At 35.9% G+C, this 20,271-nt stretch overlaps 1 protein-coding gene across 1 annotated transcript in view; it reads left to right on the forward strand.

Moving 5' to 3' along the window:
- The window catches only part of SETD2 (SET domain containing 2, histone lysine methyltransferase), a 118,113-nt gene that overhangs the window by 73,253 nt on the left and 24,589 nt on the right, over window positions 1-20,271 (forward strand). Inside the window, exons 14-16 of the mRNA XM_074197733.1 lie at window positions 12,335-12,466; window positions 18,244-18,383; window positions 18,815-18,926. Coding sequence (XP_074053834.1) covers window positions 12,335-12,466; window positions 18,244-18,383; window positions 18,815-18,926 — 384 coding nt within the window. The remainder of the gene's footprint in view (window positions 1-12,334; window positions 12,467-18,243; window positions 18,384-18,814; window positions 18,927-20,271) is intronic.

The raw sequence follows: 20,271 nt of genomic DNA on the forward strand, positions 1-20,271 counted from the left end.
TTAATAGACTCATTGAAGAATTGGTATTTGACTTTTCTGAATCAGAAATGAATTAGGTTATTCATTTTATCCAGTATTTGATTAATTTTTGCACCTTACTGTAGTGTATTAATTAGATCTCTAATTAGACTTGGGTTTCTTTTTTTTGTTTTTTTTAGATTTTTCAAGGCAATGGGGTTAAGTGGCTTGCCCAAGGCCACACGGCTAGGTAATTATTAAGTGTCTGAGCCCGGATTTAAACCCAGGTACTCCTGACTCCAGGGCCGGTGCTTTATCCACTGCCACCTAGCCACCCCGCAGACTTGTTTTTAATTTGTTTTTTGATACTTCTAAAATAGATGTCATTGTTCTGTTGAAGGTGTAAGTAAAATAGTATCCAATTTCTCCATCCCAATGGACAAAAAGAGTTCAGGGAGAAGAAGGCATTTGCTTTTCCTATGTTCTAGATCATCTCAGTTGAACAGAGTGGATTGTACCCAGTTCAGTATATCACTGGAGGGAGTATTAGATGAAATAACCCTGAAGTAGAATTGAAGTCTTTTTTTTTTCTGTTTTGTTTTTACCTTATCTTGTTTTGTAATACATTTTCCTTTTTCCTCCCCTGTAGAGAGCCATTTTTCATAACTTGAGAATAAAAAAGAGGGAAAGAGCAGTTTAAGAAAACCAACTATAGGGGCGGCTAGGTGGCGAAGTGGATAAAGCACCGGCCCTGGAGTCAGGAGTACCTGGGTTCAAGTCCATCTCAGACACTTAATAATTACCTACCTGTGTGGCCTTAGGCAAGCTACTTAACCCCATTTGCCTTACAAAACAAACAAGCAAACAAACTAAAAGAAAAAAGAAAAAAGAAAACTAACTAGCACAACCACTACAGCCAACCAGTATAATTCATTGTTTAGTTTTGATTTTGTTTTCCTAGTTCTGTTTACTTCAGTCTACATCTGTTCGTATGACTCTACTCTTGTTTCTTTGAATTCTTCTAATCATTTCTTGAGGCACAGTAATGTTCCATTACATTCTTTTATTTTTACTTGTTTACCTGTTTTCTATTGATACAGACATCTGCTTTGTTTTCAAGTCTTTACCACTCTAAAATTGCTGCATTGGATTAAAAAGAATCAAAATTTTTAAAAAATATTTAGTATAAATTTCTTCTTCCACATCTTAGGAACATAATTGCTACAAACTAATAATTGAATATTTAGTCACTTCATCAGCATGATTTAAAGTTGATCTCCAGAATGATTTTTATATCTTTTCCAGTTTTTTTCAATGTATAAAGTGCTTTATTTGTATATTTAAAAAAAACCAGCAACACAATTTTATCCTACCATATCAATCAAAGTAAGGACAATAGAATAGGAGAGGAAGTTGTTTTGAGGATATTGGGTCACAAGATCATAAATTTAGAACTGGAAGAATCTATTTTTTATTTTTTATTTTATTTTTTTATTCCCATTTTGTACAAATTTTTTTTTACCATTAATAAAATATTCTTGTTTAAGAGTAAATGAAATACCCCTTCCCCCCCATAAATATAGACTTGCTTGAGTGATAAAGGGGAGAGAAAAAAATTAAAATTAAAAAAAGTATATAGTAATAATTGTAAGTATGGCCAGGTGGTGCAATGGACAAAGCACCAGCCCTGGAGCCACGAGCACCTGAGCCCACATCCAGCCACGTAGACCCAACAATCACCCAGCCGTGTGACATGCAAGCCACCCGATCCCCACTGCCTGGCAAAAACCAAAAAGAAGAGGGAAAAAAAAAAAGACCCAAAATAAAATAAAATTACTATTTTAGGGGTGGCTGGGTGGCGGACAGAGCATTGGCCCTTGAGCCAGAAGCACCCAGGTCCAAATCCATCCTCAGACGACCAACAATCACCCTGCCATGTGTCTTCAGGTGGGCCACCCAGCCCCATTTGCCCTGCACCCTCCCCCAAATAATAATAATAAAAAATGTGCTTGAGTCTTTGTTCCAACACCAACAATTCTGTCGTGGGTGGATCACATTCTTTATGGTAAGTCCATCGCAAAAGTTACTTCCATATTTTTCCACTGTTGCCATTGCTGATCGCAACTCCCTCCTTTCTCCACTACCATGTACTATATTTTCTCTCCTTTCACTCTGACTCTGCTGTAGGGTCGCTGAGTGGTATCGCAGCCAAGGAGGCCCTGGGCCCCCATACTACCCCTTAGGCCTAGCATCCACCTGGTCCTATGGTTCTGGACAGACCTTCCAATCCCAGCCCCTTGCAAGAAGTAAAAAAGAAAATGTGTTATATCTGACCACTCCCCCCCCCCCCCCCATGGTCCATCCTCTCCTCCATTATTCACATGCCCACCCCTTCCTTCTTACTCCAGATGCCTATACCCCATTGAGTATATATACTGTTTCCTCTCCTAGTGATGAGGAGCTCCTGACGAGAGCAAAGGTTCCCTCATTCCCCCCTTGGCCTTCCCCCCTTCCATATCATTGCAATAGCTCATTGTAATAAAGAAAAATCTTATCATATGAAATGTCTTGGCCTATTCCCCCTCTCCTTTTTCTTTCTCCCATTACATTTCCCTTTTTTTCTATTGACTCCATTTTTACACCATATTTTATCTTCGAATTCAGCTTTCTCCTGTGCTTCAACTATAAAAGCTCCTTCTACCTGCTCTATTAACTGAGAAGGTTCATATGAGTATTATCAGTGTCATTTTTCTATGCAGGAATACATGCAGTTCATCATCATCAAGTCCCTCCTATTTTCCCCTTCTCCTTCAATCACCATGTTTCACCCAAGTCCTGTATCTGAAGATCAAACCTTCTGTTCAGCTCTGGCCATTCCAACAGGAACATTTGAAATTCCCCTGGTTCATTGAGAGCCCATCTTTTTTCCCTGGAAGAGGACATTCAGCCTTGTTGGGTAGTTCATTCTTGGCTGCATTGTAAGCTCTTTTGTCTTCCAGTATATTATATTCCAAGCCCTACGAGCTTCCAATGTAGCTGCTGCTAAGTCCTGTGTGATCCTGACTGCAGCTCCATGATACTTGAACTGTGTCCTTCTGACTGCTTGTAATATTTTCTCTTTGACTTGGGAGTTCTGGAACTTGGCTATAATATTCCTGGGGGTTGTTTTTGGGGGATCTCTTTCTCAGGGGAATCGGTGGATTCTCTCCATTTCTATTTTTCCCTCTGCTTCTAGAATATCAGGGCAATTTTCCTGTAGTAATTCTTTGAAAATGATGTCAAGGCTCTTTTCCTGATCTTGACTTTCAGTTATTCCAATAATTTTTCAATTATCTTTCCTAAATCTGTTTTCCATATCAGTTGTTTTTTCAATGAGATATTTCACATTTTCTTCTAATTTTTCATTTTTTTGGTTTGGAAGTATTGATTCCTGATTTCTGGTAAATTCATCAATCTCCCTGAATTCTATTCTTTGTCTGAAGGATTTGTTCTCCTCAGAGAGTTTTCTTATCTCTTTTTCCATCTGGCCAATTTTTTAAAGCATTCTTCTCCTCAATAACTTTTTTGAACTGTTTTATCCATTTGACCTAAGCTGATTTTTAGCATGCTATTTTCTTCAGCATTTTTTTGGATTTCCTTGACTAAGCTGCTGACTTCATCTTCATGTTTTTCCTGCATCTCTCTCCTTTCTTTTACCAGTTTTTCTTCTAACTCCCTCATTTGATTTTCAAAGTCTTTTTTGAGCTCTGTCATAGCCTGATCCCAATTTCTGTTTTTCTTGGAGTCTTTAGATGCAGGAGCTTGTGCTTCCTCATCTTCAGACTGAGTATTTTGATCCTTTTTGGGCTCATTTGCAAAATATTTCTCAATGGTGTTCCTCTTTTTTCTCTCTCTGCTCATTTTCCCAGCCTGAGCCTGGTTTTGGGGGCGCTTCCTGATCTTTTGGGTCACTCCCACAAGGGTCTCAGTGTGTGATGCTTTGTCCTCCCTCCTGGCCTGTGTATGACCATAAGTGCCCCCCTCTGCCACGGGGCCGAGGTGGGGGGGGCCCTGTTGTTCTATTGGGGAGGCCTAGACTGGGATCAGGATCTGAATGTGGTCAGAACCCCAGTGTCCTGTTCCAGGGGCAGAGGACAGAGCTCTGCAGTTTCTCTCTTCACTCCCCTCCCTCAGCTCAATGGGCTCATGCCCTGGAGGCTCCTGCTTATGGCGCTGCTTGCTCTGTGCCCTGAGGGCTGGGCTCCATGTGCTTGCTCTGGCAGTGGTCCCCCACTGTTCCCCCACTTTGCGCTTGGTGCTCCCCAGGGTGTAGCTCAGGAAACTCCTCCACTGCTGTGAGCTGGGGCTCCCAATGCCCTGGGGCTGCCTCCGGGAGGCTGAAGTGCTTTTGCTCTGGCAGGCAGCCCCTCCGATCCTGGGGAGCAGAGCCTTTCTGCTCTTTTCCAGGTTACCTTGAGTAGGAGAACTGCCTCATTGGGTCCCTCTGTGGGTTCTGTTTCTCTAAAGTTTAGTTAGAGTCCTTAGCTTATGAATTTTATGAGAGAGCGCCTAAGACAGGATCCTTTCTTGTCACCATCTTGGCTCTGCCCCCTCTTTTCCAGTTTTGATTAGTCCTGTTTTGTTTTTTTTGTCATATTTTGCTAGTTTGAAACTCAAGGTGATTTTGAATTATATGCATTTCCTGTAAGGTAGTTATGTGGTACCATGGATGGAGAATGCTGGGTTTGGAGTTTAGAAGACTTGGAATCAAATCCTGAACCCCCCCCCCCCCATGTAATAGTTATATAACCTTTGACAGGTCCCTTAACCCCCACTGCTTTGCAAAAACCTTTTTTAAAAAAGGTATTAGTTCCTTGTAAATGTTGGATGTAAGATCCTTATTGGAGACATGATACAAAATTTTTTCTCCAACAATTCCATATCCTAGTTTCATCAGTTTTAGTGCAAAAAAATCAATTTTATATAATTGAAATTGTATAGTTTTTATAACCCTTGTTGCATTAAGAATTTTTCTCTATCTCCTAGGCCTTGATGTGAAAGGTTATCCATTCTGATTCTCTACTTTATTTTATGGTTTATTCTTTAATATTCAGGTCACAATATTATTTTGAGTTTGTTTTGTGTTTTGTAAGATGTTGGTCTGAACTTAATTTCTGGCAAACTGCATTCTAGTTTTCCAAAAGTTCTTATGAGATAGGGAGATCTCCCAGGTAATTTATAGTCTCAAATTTAGTGAACATTAGTTTTAGTTACATTTATTTCCAATTTGTCTTTTTTACCTCTTCCAATTTGTCTTTATCTAATGTGTTGTACTTAGTTACTTTCTATTTTGTAAGTTGTACAAAATAACTTTGCTAAGCATTCTTCACTCTTCATCCCTCCTTTTTTTTAAAAAAAATTTTCATATTTTTCTTATTGATCATTTTGTTTTTCTAATTATGTTATGAGTTTTTCAACATTCATCCACATGCATATTTAGAATTTATATAATTTTCTTCCATCCTCTTACCCTCAGCAGTGAACAATCTAGTGAACATAGTACATGTACATTTGTTTTAACATGTTTTTATATTAGTCATTTTCTGTATGAGGAATTAGGACTAAGAGAAAAGAAAGAAAATCAGGGGATAGGAAGGAAATAGTAAACATAGTGTTCATTCAGGTGCTATAATTTTTTTAGTTTAGTTTTAGTTTGTGTTTTTTCTTCATCTGAATGTAGATAGTGTTGTTCATAACAGAACTTCAGAGAGGAGTTGCATCCATTGAAGTTGATCAACTCACAATGCTGTTCATGTATCTGATGGTCTCTTGGTTCTACTCCCTTTGCTCAGCATCAGTTTCTGTAATTCTTTCCATGATTCTCTAGATTCTGAGTGTTTATGGTTTCTTTTAGTACTCCATAACATTCACATAGCATAACTTGTTCGTCTATTCTGTAATTGATGGGCATCCCCTCAATTTCCAATTCTTTGCCATGACAGAACGAGCTGCTGTGAATATTTTGGAACAGGTGTGACTTTTCCCATTTTTTATAATTTCTTCTGGATATAGGCTTACTCTTGTTATTACTGGGTCAAAAGATATGATCAGTTGCTCTTTGGGCATAGTTCCATAGTGCTCTTCAGAATGGTTAGATTAGTTCACACATCCGCCAATGATGCATTAATGTCTCAATCCTACCACAGCCTCCCAAACATTGATCATTTTCCCTTTTTGCTATCTTAGCCAATCTGATAGGTGTAGTACCTCATGGTTGTTTTAATTTGCATTTCTCTAGTCAATAATGAGTTGGAGTATTTTTTTAATATGGTTATATGTAGCTTTAATTTCTTTATTTGAAAACTGTGTTCATATCCTTTGACCTTTTTGGGGAATGACTTGTAATCTTACAAATTTGATTCAGTTCTGTATATATTTTAGAAATGAGACCTTTATCAGAACCCCTAGATATGAAAATTGTTTGCCAACTTTCTGTTTTCCTTCTAATCTTGGCAGCATTTTTTTTACTAGTGGAAAACCTTTTTAATTTAATAAAGTCAAAATCATACATTTTGCAATTTATAATGTATTTTATTTCTTGTTTGGTCATAAATCTCTCCCCTTTCCATCAATCTGACAAAGTATTTCTTGATCTTTTATTTGGTCTATGATATTGTCCTTTATGTCTAAATCCTGTACCCATTTGACTTTATTTTGGTATAAGGTGTGAAATATAGATATGTGCCTTATTTTTGCTGAAATATTTTCCAGTTTTCCCAACAATTTTTGTTGAATAGTAAGTTCTTATCCCAGAAGCTAAATGTCTTTGCATCCCTACTTTTTCCCCATTGTTTTCCTTCTTCCAGATTTTTTTTTACCCTTAATGTTTTTTGTTATTTCTTTTCACTCATTAAAATATTTCCTTTTTTTTTGATGATTTATCACTAAGTCCAAGTTAGATTTATGCCAAGGATGCAAGAATGTTTCAACATTAAGAAAACAATACAGTCATTTTTGAAAATGCAGAGAATTTTAAACTTTTAATAGATAAATTGGTAGAAAGGGGGAAAAAAGTTCATCACTTATTTATATTTAAAAAACAAAAATAGATATTTTTAAATGTTAAAAATGCCATATCTAATGATTTCTCTCTCATCACACTCAATTTGGATCAATGTACAACATAGAAACAATGTAAAGACTGACAAATTGCTTTCTGTGGGGGGGGGAGTGAGATTGGGGGTAAAATTGTAAAACTCAAAATAAATAAAATCTTTAATTTAAAAAAAACAAATAAAAAAGTATGTTTCAAAAAAATGCTATATCTAAAACCTCTTTACCATGGGATAACTACTTCCCAGTAAATGCAAGAATTAAAGATGTTCCCTTTCCCAATTAAAGACAAGCTGAATGGAAGGAAAGCAAAAAATAGATGTACTTGATTGGATTTTATTATTGAGGGTAGTAAGCACAAAACAAAGCTAAACCTTCAAAAATCAGTAACATTTCTGCATAGTAATAATATAATAATAGTAAAAAATAGAGAATTCTATTTTAAAGAATTATAAAATGCACAAAATATCTAGAAACCACATTTAACAACTTAGAAAAAGCAATTACAAAGAAATTGTTAATGAAATAAAGAAGGCTTAAGTAATTGGAAGACTATTCAGTGCTTATGATGGGACTATTCCAATATGATAATTATATTACCTAAACTGAGAAATAGATCTCATTCCACACCAAACTACCAGTGGGATACTTTTATAGAGCTAGATAAAATAATAAAATTTGGTTTAAAGAACACATTTCTTGAATGTTTTTTCATATGATTTCTGGAGAAATTCTTTAGTAGTAGTAGTAGTAGTAGTCAGTAGTAGTAGTAGTCTGAAGTCAAGATATGGTCATTGTGTCTCTTCCTTTGGTTGATTTGCATATTTAGTACTTTGGCCATTACTGATTGCCATTCTTCAGGTACATAGCTTGATAAATTGCCCCCTTAATAATGTAAAAGTTGGCAGTTTTAGCATTTGTCCCCTTTTTATACTTGAGCTAGCTAAGTTAAGTCTTCACATCTGTCTTATTTAATGCCATTTCTACTTCCTTATTAGGGAATATCCAAACAAGCATCCTTGATCATTAATAGGAAAGTTTTTGAGTAGCTTCAGTAGTCTGTTTTTTTATTTATCTGTCCACTGTCTTCCCAGTCTTATCCTAAACATTGCTAGAATCTGACTTAATTGCTTTGCTCACTATACTTTCTTCCCTTCTTAACTTATTGTTTTAACAGAAGATTATTGTTCACAAGATTTTTCAGTTGATTTCACATTTGAAATTGGGGTTCTTTAGGTTGTTTATGCCATGGACCCCTTTGGTAGCCTGGTAAAAAGTATGTAGAAGGGGCGGCTAGGTGGCACAGTGGATAAAGCACTGGCCCTGGAGTCAGGAGTACCTGGGTTCAAATCCAGTCTCAGACACTTAATTATTACCTAGCTGTGTGGCCTTGGGCAAGCCACTTAACCCCATTTGCCTCACAAAAACAAAACAAAACCAAAAAAAAAGTGTGTAGAACTCCTCAGAATTGGTGTTTTTATATATGCAGAGGAATATGCAAAAAAAGATAAAAGATAATGCAAAGGAAGTTCATTACATTGAAATAGTTATCTATGTGTATATGTAAATATATACATTTTTTTTTAAGTTTGCAGACTACATACACATAAAGAGCAATTCTTTTAAACCAATGCTACTTTTGTCTCCCATATTTTCCCACTTGGCAAAAAAATAGCAGTGGTTCTGAAGTGGGTTTCTGGACCCTTTGGGGCTCAGTTATGGTGATTTTATGCTGTTTTCTCCTATTTATGTCAACATTGTGCTAAGCACTAGGTATCTAAAGAAAGGTAAAAGACAATTTCTGAACCTAAAAAAATAAAAAAGACAATTTCTGCTCTTATGGATGGAATTTACAGAATAACTGTAGAGACAGCATGCAAGTAGCCATATATGAAGTAAGTTGGAAATAAGTAACTGGAAGAAGGTACCAATATTAAGGAGGAACAAGAAAGGCTTTCTGTGGTTGGGATTCTAGTTATGACTTGAAGGAAACCAAGAGGTGAAAATAAGGAAGGAGAGGATACTTACCATGAAGTGTACAGCCTTTCAAGATGCCTGTAGTTGGGAGGTGGAGTATCCTGTTTAGGGAACAATATGGATGCCATTATCTTTGAATTGAAGAGTATATGGAGAACCATGACATCGTGAAGGTGATGCCATTACTTGCAAATGAATTGGTCTTAAGTGAGGGAGGGCTATGAAAGTCATCAGTCTCACTTTCTCCTCTGGAGTCAGCTACATCCAATGGTCATATGTAGATCAAGATGACTGGAGATGGTGGAGGAGACCTTGGCCTTGCTTTTTTTTTAGATTTTTTTGTAAAGCAAATGGGGTTAAGTGGCTTGCCCAAGGCCACACAGCTAGGTAAATATTTTAAGTGACTGAGGCCGCATTTGAACTCAGGTACTCCTGACTCCAGGGCCAATGCTCCATCCACTGTGCCACCTCTCTGCCCCTAGCAGCCTTGGCTTTTTCAAGCCAAAATCTTGCCCTAGTCTCAGTTTGAATGAGGTAGCCCCATTCAGTAATTAAGGCTTGGTAAGAAATGAGTCAAATTTTGACCTCTTTTACTTAGTCAAAAAAAAACCCAACAGAATAGTTGGGGTGGTAAGGAGTGAGATCCTAGGGGCTTTCTGACCAAAACAGAAACAATTGCTATTTATATTTTTTATGAGCCAATCTGGGCCCAAACTAGGACCAAATAGGACCAGGGGTGGGATGTATTGTTGGCAAAAAATGAGAGCCAGAGTGACTTAGGTTTTGTTTAAGGCTCTGCCCTTAAGAAATATATCCTGTAAACTCCAAATTATAACCTTTTTTTTTCATTTCTTGCCTCCCCAAATATGGCTAATTTTACTTTTTTGATACTAACTATAAATATCAATTTATTATTATTTGATTAATTGGTGCTTACCATGTGCAGTGCCTCCAGGCTCTTTTTTTTAAAAGAGAATTTATGCTGAGCAGGTTTGTGACTTCTGTTTTGTATGTAAGTTTTTATACTCTGCTGTGTCTTTTGTGTTTGGGGTTTTTTTTTAGGTTTTTTTCAAGGCAAATGGGGTTAAGTGGCTTGCCCAAGGCCACACAGCTAGGTAATTATTAAGTGTCTGGGACTGGATTTGAACCCAGGTACTCCTGACTGCAGGGCCAGTGCTTTATTCACTGTGCCACCTAGCCGCCCCTTTGTATATGTTTTTGCTATCCTCCCTTATGCCTCTCTTTGCATTAATGTCACCAAATATCCAATTATATATTGATTTCATTTGGAAGGTTATTTAGTTAGTTGGATTTCTCTTTGTTTTTATCCTCTAATACAGGAGCAGGGAACATGGGGTGGGGTACAAAGCTCAAGAAATCATTTGCTCTGGGGCTGCCACAGCAGGTACAGGGGAGACTTGAAATTCACTAAATCTAGTAGCTTTTTAGGGGTAAATTAATTAAATATTTAACCACGTATAGCAGGCTAATTTTTAAGTTGATAATTTTGTTTGACCCATCTATGATGTTATGAATATCCAAATGGCCCTTGGCAGAAAAAAGGTTTCACCACACTTGCTCTGAAAGAGTGTTATATGAATTTTCAGATGCAGCAGAAGTGATCTTGCAAATACATATTTCTTCCTACTTTTAGATAAACATTTATTTTCTCTTCCAGACTTGTGAGACTTGCATACAATAGCTGCAACTTCTTTTTGTCTCCTAGTTTTATTTATATTAAGCATGTCATTGTTTGAAATGATTCATTTACTCTGGTAGGTTATCGATCTGATCACTGTTAAAGGATCTTGCTTAGAATACTGGAAGTTGTTAAGTTAATTAGTTTCCAGCCAAGTTAGTTGCTAGGTGTTCTTAAAACTGTGATCCTTGGTACCCATATTTGTTTTTCTGACATAGTTGCTGATCAAATGCAAGTAATTGCATTTGGTTAGAATTATAGGGCCATTTTTAACTTCTGCATTCCTTTTCAGCATGGTAGAACCTGCCAAAATTTATGTTCCTGTGGCACAACCAAGAAACTAGCTTCAATGGAACATTGAATTAGGAAAAAAAGCTAGCTTTTTTTTTTCAAATTTATTTATTTTTTTATTATTTTTTTTTTTTTTAGGGTTTTGCAAGGCAGACGGGGTTAAGTGGCTTGCCCAAGGCCACACAGCTAGGTAATTATTAAGTGTCTGAGACCGGATTTGAACCCAGGTACTCCTGATTTCAGGGCCAGTGCTTTATCCACTATGCCACCTAGCTGCCCCTTTTTTCAAATTTATACAGGTCTGATATGTGAAAGAAAAATTAAACTTTTAAAACTTATCTTTTCTAGCTTCAGTAGAAAGAATTAGTTCAGAGATGTAAAAGTAAAAGGGAGGTTCAATTAGGGACTTTCTAACAATTTGAATAATAGAATGGGGGCTGTCTTACAAAGGAATTGACTCTGAAGAAGGACTTAAGCAGAGACTGGAATCCTCGTAGTAAAGCATGAGATAGAAGAAAATCATCCTGTGATCCCAGTTCCTGGGTAGGCTGAGCCTGCCACATCTGAGCTGCACTGGGCTAGATGCAGGAGATTCCCTAAGTAGGAATTCACTGTCCTAGGTTGGAAGTTGAGTGTCAAAGTTAACTTGCTGATTGGTGATGGACTTAAAGTTGGGAGCTCTCCTGTACTTCATGAATAGGGAAGGACAGAGCCAGTCTTATTTAAAAAGGAAGATTGGAAAAGAGAAAAGGAAAGAATCCTGACAGGGGAGTAGAGTAGGACTTCAATGATGCTAAGGCTGATTTCAATTCTTTTCTGTGATTCTCTGAGTTTGATCTTTCCTAAAAAATTCTACATTTTGATTCATTCACTCCTTTTGCTTTTTTCTAAGTTATAGTGAATTAATTTCACTTGCTTGGTACTAAAAGATTTGAGAAGCTAAACTAATCAACATCTTTTATAGATAACTCTCCTGTGAGAGAACAGTAGACAAGTTAGTATTATGAACATAAAAGACCATTGAATAAAAAGGTTTTACCCTGTGGTTCACTATATTTTTCCCTTTCAAAGTTAGTAATAAAATTTTTGAGGCATTAATTTCATATTAGGCTTCATTGTACCTTTTTTAAATTGGGAAACCCACATTCTCTTATTATTTCTGTTCCAGTATACTTATTAATAGTCCAAAAAAGTTTATAGACATTTATTGTGTTTCCAGATGTGTATCTTGGTTCTAAGATGCCACTTTAAAATTTTAATTATCTTAGAATTAACATGCTGTTTATCGTAGTTTCATTATTTTTATTTCTATTACAGAGTTACCCACAACCAGGGCTTCAGTACATCCAAGGGCAACAGATATTTACAGCTCATCCACAAGGTGTAGTAGTACAGCCAACAGCAGCAGTGACTACAATAGTAACAGCAGGGCAGCAGCCCTTACAGCAGGTAAGAAATATTTTGCTTGTATTTAATTTTTTTCTCATTTACTGTTTACCATATTTCTACCAAATTTTCATTTTGGTTTCTCATAGATTTCTTACGTATTCCTCAAAGTACGTTCTATTTATTTCAGTTTTTTTAGTATATTTCATATGGAGAAGGGACCAACAATTTAACTCTTTTTCTATTTATTGATACAGCTTTTAATTTCATAGTTCTTTGGCTTTCTTTTATTGATCATTATGTTGACCATTTCTTAGACTTTTGTAGACAGTGATTAGGTAAAAATAATAATAAAAATAATTTGACCATTTAATCTGAGTAATTGTGACGGATAAGGAAAACAAATCTAAGTATAAGTGACATGTACCCTTATACTTGAGTATTTAAAGACATGGCAACAAACAGTTTTAAAGGCTTCTGAGGAAACTGAATGGGATTCCTGGACTAAATTCTATAAGAAAAATTGGTCCTGGAGGGATAGAAGACTCTTAAAAAGGGATGTCTGAATGGTCAAAGGATATGCAAAGGCAATTTACAGATGAGGAAATCAGTGTGATCCATATAGTCACATGAAAAATTGCTCTAAATCACTACTTATTAGAGAAATGCAAATAAAAGCATCTCTGAAGTATCACCTCACACCTCTCAGACTGGCCAATATGACCAGAAAGGACAGTGATCAGTATGGAAAGGATCTGAGAAATCTGGGACACTAATACATTGTTGGTGGAGCTGTGAACTCATCCAACCTTTCTGGAGAACGATTTGGAATTACGCCCAAAGGACAACAAAAATGACCATACCCTTTGATCCAGCAATACCACTACTGGCACTATATCCTGAAGAGTTGATGAAAAAGGGTAAAAACATCACTTGTACAAAAATATTCATTATAGCCCTGTTTGTGGTGGTCAAGAATTGGAAATTAAGTGAATATCCTTCATTTGGGGAATGGCTTAACAAAATGTGGTATATGTATGCCATGGAACACTATTGTTCTATTAGAAACCAGGAGGGATGGGAATTCAGGAATGCATGGAAGGATTTTCATGAATTGATGCTGAGCTAGATGAGCAGAACCAGAAAAACACTGTTACATCCTAACAGCAACATAGGAGTGATGATCAACCTTGATGGACTTGCTCATTCCATCAGTGCAACAATCAGGGATGGTTTTGGGCTGTCTGCGATGGAGAATACCATCTGTATCCAGAGAAGGAATTGTGGAGTTTGAACAAAGACCAAGGACTATTACCTTCAATTTAGGAGAAAAAAAATCGGTTATCTTATTAATGTAATTCTGCTGTCTCTTATACTTTTCTTCTTTAAGGATGTGATTTCTCTCTCATCACATTCAACTTAGATCAGTGTATACCACAGAAACAATGTAAAGACTATCAGACTGCCTTTTGTGGGGGTGGGGGTGGGGGTGGGGGATGGAGCAAGATTAGGGGGGAAATTGTAAAAATTCAAAATAAAATCTTTCTTCAAAAATAAAATTAAAAAATAAAATGGGATGTCTGTAAGCCCAAAAGAGTAAATAATTTTAATGAGAAAGAAGGGTGAGTTTTTTTTTTAAAAAGGTCAGTTTGGATATATCATTCTTCAAATCACCATCACTCATGTTCATGAATTACGGAATTGCTTTATCTATCTATAATCTCTTTTTCCTACTACCTCATTCTTCTAAACATATTGTTCATCTTTAACCTAGAGCTTCTGTTTTTTTGTCTTTCAGAATCTTTCCCTTAAGCTATTTCACCTTTGCTCTGGTTTTACTTTTTTCTCTTCCCTGGTTTGACCCTGAAATTGTTTTTTGTCCTTCATTATCAAAGAAAATCAAAATGACATCACTAGTTTAGAGACAAGTCACAATGTTTTGAACTGTGGTTGATCAGACCATGACAAACTTGGAAAGCTCCACCACAAATAGTCCATGTGAACACCTAGGGGTGTTACTCTATAAACTATACATCTCACATTTTCCTTTGAACTGCTTCCATTCTGCCTTGCTCATAGAGCATACCGCCTCCTTTGAGGAGGAGGCTGTCCTTGCCTGTCTCCCATGCTAACTCAATCAGTTCCAAAGTTCTTAAGCAAGATCTTCAGAGTTGGATATTAAAGACCTCTACTTTTCTTTGAATTCCTTGCTATTGTTTCCCAAGCTTAACCCAGTTTCACTTCTAAACTATTCCCATCAACTTCCTTCTTTGATTTTATTATTTTATCATATATATATCATACTTTTATTTTATCTAACATAGAATGTGAACTCCTTCAGGGCAAGGACCTTGTTTTTATCTCCAGAGTTTAGGACAGTTCTTGTTACATAGTAAGTACTTATTATAAATCATTTGATTAACATCTGTTAGGTACCTACCTATTAAGTAGTTCAGCTAGCTAATCTCTAATCTCTCCTTGATTTCATAATCATTTCAATAGCAAAAGCTCCCTTTTCTATATATCTAGTCCTATAATTTCTCCTTCATTACCCTATCCCTAATTAGCTGCTAAAATTTTAAATCGGAGACTTTCCAAACTAAATATGTCTAAAGAGAACTCATTATCTTCTCCTTCCCAACCTACATCTCTTCCACATGTCCCTGTTTCTGTCAAAGACACTAATATTTTTCTAGTCTTCTAGGTTCATAACCTTGAAATTATTCTCTTCTTATTTCCTCTTCCCTCATCTCTTCTGTTAGTCACCTTCTCACGTGGCCTTATGTACCACTTTTAACCATCTCTATCCTTGATATCCTTTAACCATCTCTTTTCTTACTCTCTTTCTCCAAACGCTTGCCAAGATTTCCCTTACATGCGCATTTATGTCAACTCTCCTATTAAGAGTACTGCTCTGCTGCTTTGTTACCTAATCTTTTGACTTTAAATCCCTTCATGGCCTGATCACAAATTAACTTTACACATTTATTTTCCCCTCTTCCTGTCCTCAAAAGTTTAGCTAAATGAGCTTTCTTTTTATTGCTTATATTTCTGTCTGTGCTTTTTATTTCCTTAAGGTATTGCAAGCCTGGAATTTCTTCTCTCCTTGCCTATCTTACTTCCATCAGGACTTGGCAAAATACATCTGCATCAAGACTTCACTGATTCCCCCAACTATTTGTGACCTCCCTTCCCTAATCTTACCTTATTTGTATTTTGCTTTTATATGTTCCCTCCTTCATAGAAAACATCAGCACCCAGAGATAGGAACAATTTCATTTTTGTCTCTGTATCCCTATGCCTGTCACAATGTGTGGGAAATTGCTTTTTAATCAATTGATTGAACTATTTATTAATTCTTATTCATAGAAGACATTCCTAACAAATTGTCTTTTGGGAACAGTATTTCATAGTAAAATACATCTTCCTGTTCTTTATATTTGACTGAAAGGTGTGGATAATTCAAGATCCCGCTCTGCTTTTTATTTGACAATAAAAAAGCATTTTTGATGTAGTAGAACAAAACCTTAGCCTCTCTCAAAAGGCTCTATTCCAAAAGATGTCTCTTCATTCATGTGTTAAATCATGCAACATTCTTTAAAAGACATAGCAGAAAACTTTTTTTAGATCACACTGCAAATATATAATGACCTGGTCCCAGTATTGACTAGGTGGAGGATTGTGGAAGGCTTATTGCATTTGGTGATTTGCACAATTCTTTGATCTCAAACTTCTTCCTGAAAAAAAAAAGTTTATTACTGTTGTTCTTGTAATGTGTGGCTTTAATTTATGGAATAAAATAGTCTCAAAAGAATGGAAATTGAGGATTATTTTACAGAAAGTGGAGAAGCACAAATTGAATCTAAGATTGTAACATATTGTGTTTGAATTATTCAGGAGTGGTAGTTAGTAGTTTGCCAAAGAAATGGGTGCTGAAGAAACCTCGTGGAGCTAATCATGTAGGAGAGCAAGTGATAACTAATAGACTGCATATTCCATTTGTTATCTAGATAATGTCAGGAGAACTCAAGAATGACTCCTTTTCTCTTCCCATCATCCCCCTCCTTATTTTGAATAGGTTTGGGGAAGACATTGTGGCCAGCATTGACAAAGAACGAATTGGCTTGGATATGTTATATGTCTTATGGGGGGGTGGAATATGCAAAATATTGAACATATAAATCTATTAGAATATAGTATTATAGGATATGTAAAAAGGATAGAGGAAAAGCTTGATTTTATGTGCTGTATATAAATCAATTCTACAAAAGTATTTGCTGAATGCCTACTTACTGAGATCATTGCTGGACATTGTTGAGCATAAGAAATTCTAAACTGCTCCTTCCCCTAATAGAGTTTATTGTAGTATTGATTCTAACATATTCATGTGACAGTTTGTGGGAAAGAGTATATATATTGGTTAAATTGGCCCAAAGAATTAAGAAATGCTTTCCCAAAGAGGAAAGTTAAATTGAACTTGCAGGTACATTTGAGAGCTACTTGTGAAAAGAATGTAAGCAGAGACACAAAGACTCACCTATCTATAGTCAATAAACCTTATGCTTGCCATATTTTATTTTGGGGGCATTTCAAGTACCCTCTTTCTCTTCATTGAACACTTGATTTAAAGAAAGACAAGCAATTAAAACAAAAAAATGTTAAAGTGATAAAAATTGGGGCAGCTAGGTGGCACAGTAGATAGAGCATCAGCCCTGGAGTCAGGAGGACCTGAGTTCAATTCTGGCCTTAGACACTTAATAATTACCTAGCTGTGTGGCCTTGGGCAAGACACTTAACCCCATTGCCTTGCAAAAACCTCAAAAAAAACCCCAAAATAACATAAAGTGATAAAAATTTAAAATATGTGTTTGTGTTCACATCTATTCAAAGTGGGGAAAGAGATGTTTTATCTCTGGGACCTTCAATTTTTTTTTCAATTAAATAGGTTTTGATTTGTTCTTGGTCATCTTTTCATTCACATTGTTGTAGTGAGTTGTACTTATTTTGGTTTGTATAAACTTGTATGAATCTCATGTTTTTCTGAACCGTTGATAATTGTCTTTAATGCATAGTCTGTAATGAATAGTAATTATTCATATAACAGTTTTTTCATCTATTCTCATAGAGTGAGCAAATTTCTAGCTGTTGGCTACCATTAATCATACTATTTTGAATATTTTGTTGTTTATTAGGTATTTATTTGTCTTTGGTTTCCTTGGAGGAGGTCCTTTAGTATTCAAAATACTGTCATTTGGAAGAGGAATTAGGCTTATTCCGATTAGCTTTAGAGGACAGACAAGACCAAGAGCAACATACGCGCGTGCAAGGTTTCACCTAGATGAAAGAAAACACTTTGTTATAATTAGAGATTTCCAGGGGCAGCTACTTAACTCCATTTGCCTTGCAAAAACTTAAAAAAAAAATTTCCACAAGGGACTTTCCTCCAGTGTTAGTGGATTCCTTTTACTTTAGAGGTCTATAAGCAAAAGACTGGATACTCTCTTGCAATGTATTTGTTGTTCTAGATTAACTTTAAAGTGATCTTTCCAGCAAACATTCTTTAATTCTCTAAAATGAAATTTTAAAAAGAAACCTCAAGTGATTTCCCTATTTCCCTGTGCACTCATTTGCAGATAATGATACCATTGTTTCCCTAAGTAAGCTTCCTATTAAAATTTTTAGAATGTAAATAAGTCAAATCAAAAAGCTCAATCTGTTGATTGGCTCTTGTCTTTTACATTTGTACATTTTAACTGTTTACTACAAAATGAAAGTATTTTTTGTCCTGTTCACCCAGAAGGAAGTATACCACTGATCTTGATCCTTTTGACTTTCTTTAGCCAGAGTTAGTTGTGACAAATAACCTTCTGGATTTGCCACCACCTTCACCTCCTAAACCAAAAACAATCGTCTTGCCTCCCAACTGGAAAACTGCCCGTGATCCAGAAGGAAAGATCTATTATTACCATGTCATCACAAGGTAAAATTATGTTTGACCCTTAAGTGAAGTTTTTCTTGAATAATTGTCTAGTTGTTAACAGTTATAGAATTTGGTATTAATATTTGTCTTTGCTTGGTCATTTACTGTTCCAGAGGCCTAAGTAGAATGATGATAGCTGATTTTTAAAGGTAGTCTGCAGTACACAGCCCCCATGATGCAAACATCTTTGTTAAAATAGTTCAGCTTTCTTTTTAACCTATTAAGAGAATAAAACAGACTAGACTAGAGGAAAAGATTGTTTAGGAAGAATTATTACTGGTAAGCAAATCTACTTACCCTTCTAGACTCTTTTTGTTTTTTTCAAGTTGGATAGAGTACCAGCCCTGGAGTTATTGCTGAAGACCCACTTAGGTTTTGAGTCTTGTTTCCTTTTCTCTAAACTGTCACTGTTTACTTCTCTTTTTTCCTAGGCAAACTCAGTGGGATCCTCCTACTTGGGAAAGCCCAGGAGATGAGGCCAATCTTGAACATGAAGCTGAAATGGACCTGGGAACACCAACTTATGATGAAAACCCCATGAAGGTGAGTATGACTTTTTTTCTTTTTTTGCTATTTTCTACAAGCCAAGTAATCTGTCACTGCTTTCTTCACAAGAATCATAGTCCACATTGTTAGGGTGTCTTGAAAGGATGCAATGGCTCTTTCAGTCTCAACTGAAAGTTGTAATCAGTGTTTGTTCAGTCTGATTTGATTTACTATGAAGTTAAAACTGGTTACATATTACCTCCACAAATGTGTAAGTCCGTAGTTTGAAGGAGAAAAAAGAACCTCAGAATCCCATTGTTGATGTGCCTCTTCCCTTCCCCCCCTCCCCTCACCATACCTCAGAGGAACAATGTAGAAACAGGAGATATGGGATTTTATGCCTTTTCAAATCAAATGTGTAAAATAGTTATACAGATTAAGAAAACTATACAATAGTAAGTCCAGTCATAAGGTAAATTATCTACTTAAAACTGAAACAGCTTGGAGGAAGTACCCAACCAAAGGTTTTTGTTCTGTTTAGTTCTGCTCCCAGATTAAAGCATCCAGAAAGTATTGTTAGGCTTTTCATAATAAGATTTTGGATGGAAAAATTAAAACAAAAGAGAATCTGAATTTTTACCTATTTGAGTGTTGTTTACCGTTAAAAGTAAATTCTTTTTTCCTCCTGTATTTAACATTTGCTAGAATGACAGAAAAAAGCAATTTGAGAATAACTGGAATTTTTAAGTTTGAGATGAATCATCAAAGTCATTTTACCACTATACTATTTATGATTGACTTTTATATTGACAAATTTCCTAAATCCAAATTCAAAGCACATCTTGTACTATTTGACAAAAATTATTAAGGTTGTTCACTTATTTCAGTTTTGTCTTACTCTTCATGACTCCTTTTCTTGGCAAAGATACTGGAGTGGCTTGCCATTTCCTTCTCCACTCAATGCGCCACTTAGCTGCTATTATTTAAAGTAATTGGAAATAAAATAGAACCCTTTCTTCCTCCCCCTCTTTAGGTTTTATTAATTCTAACTTGGGGGGTAGGGTGGGGATACAAAACAATGATGGTTAGGAGAAAATTTTCATTAGAGGAATTTGCTAAAGTTATAGGTCTGGATGTGTTAAAAATACAGGTTTTCTTTAAAAAATAACCTTATCTAGGGAACTGTAGTTAACTAGTGTACTACCATGTTTTAGGATTTAAATTCCTATATTAAAAAAAAACGAATTGTTGATTTTTAATACATTCAACTATTAAGTCCATTTGTTATACAAAAAGCATGACTGAAAGAATTTGTCTTATATCTTCATTTATAAATTGTCATCCTAAATGAGCTCATAATTATAATAATGAAAAGTCACTGTGCCACCTTGTATGATAAAAT

Source organism: Macrotis lagotis, chromosome 8, assembly GCF_037893015.1.
Source record: "Macrotis lagotis isolate mMagLag1 chromosome 8, bilby.v1.9.chrom.fasta, whole genome shotgun sequence".
Classification (NCBI taxonomy): Eukaryota; Metazoa; Chordata; class Mammalia; order Peramelemorphia; family Peramelidae; genus Macrotis; species Macrotis lagotis.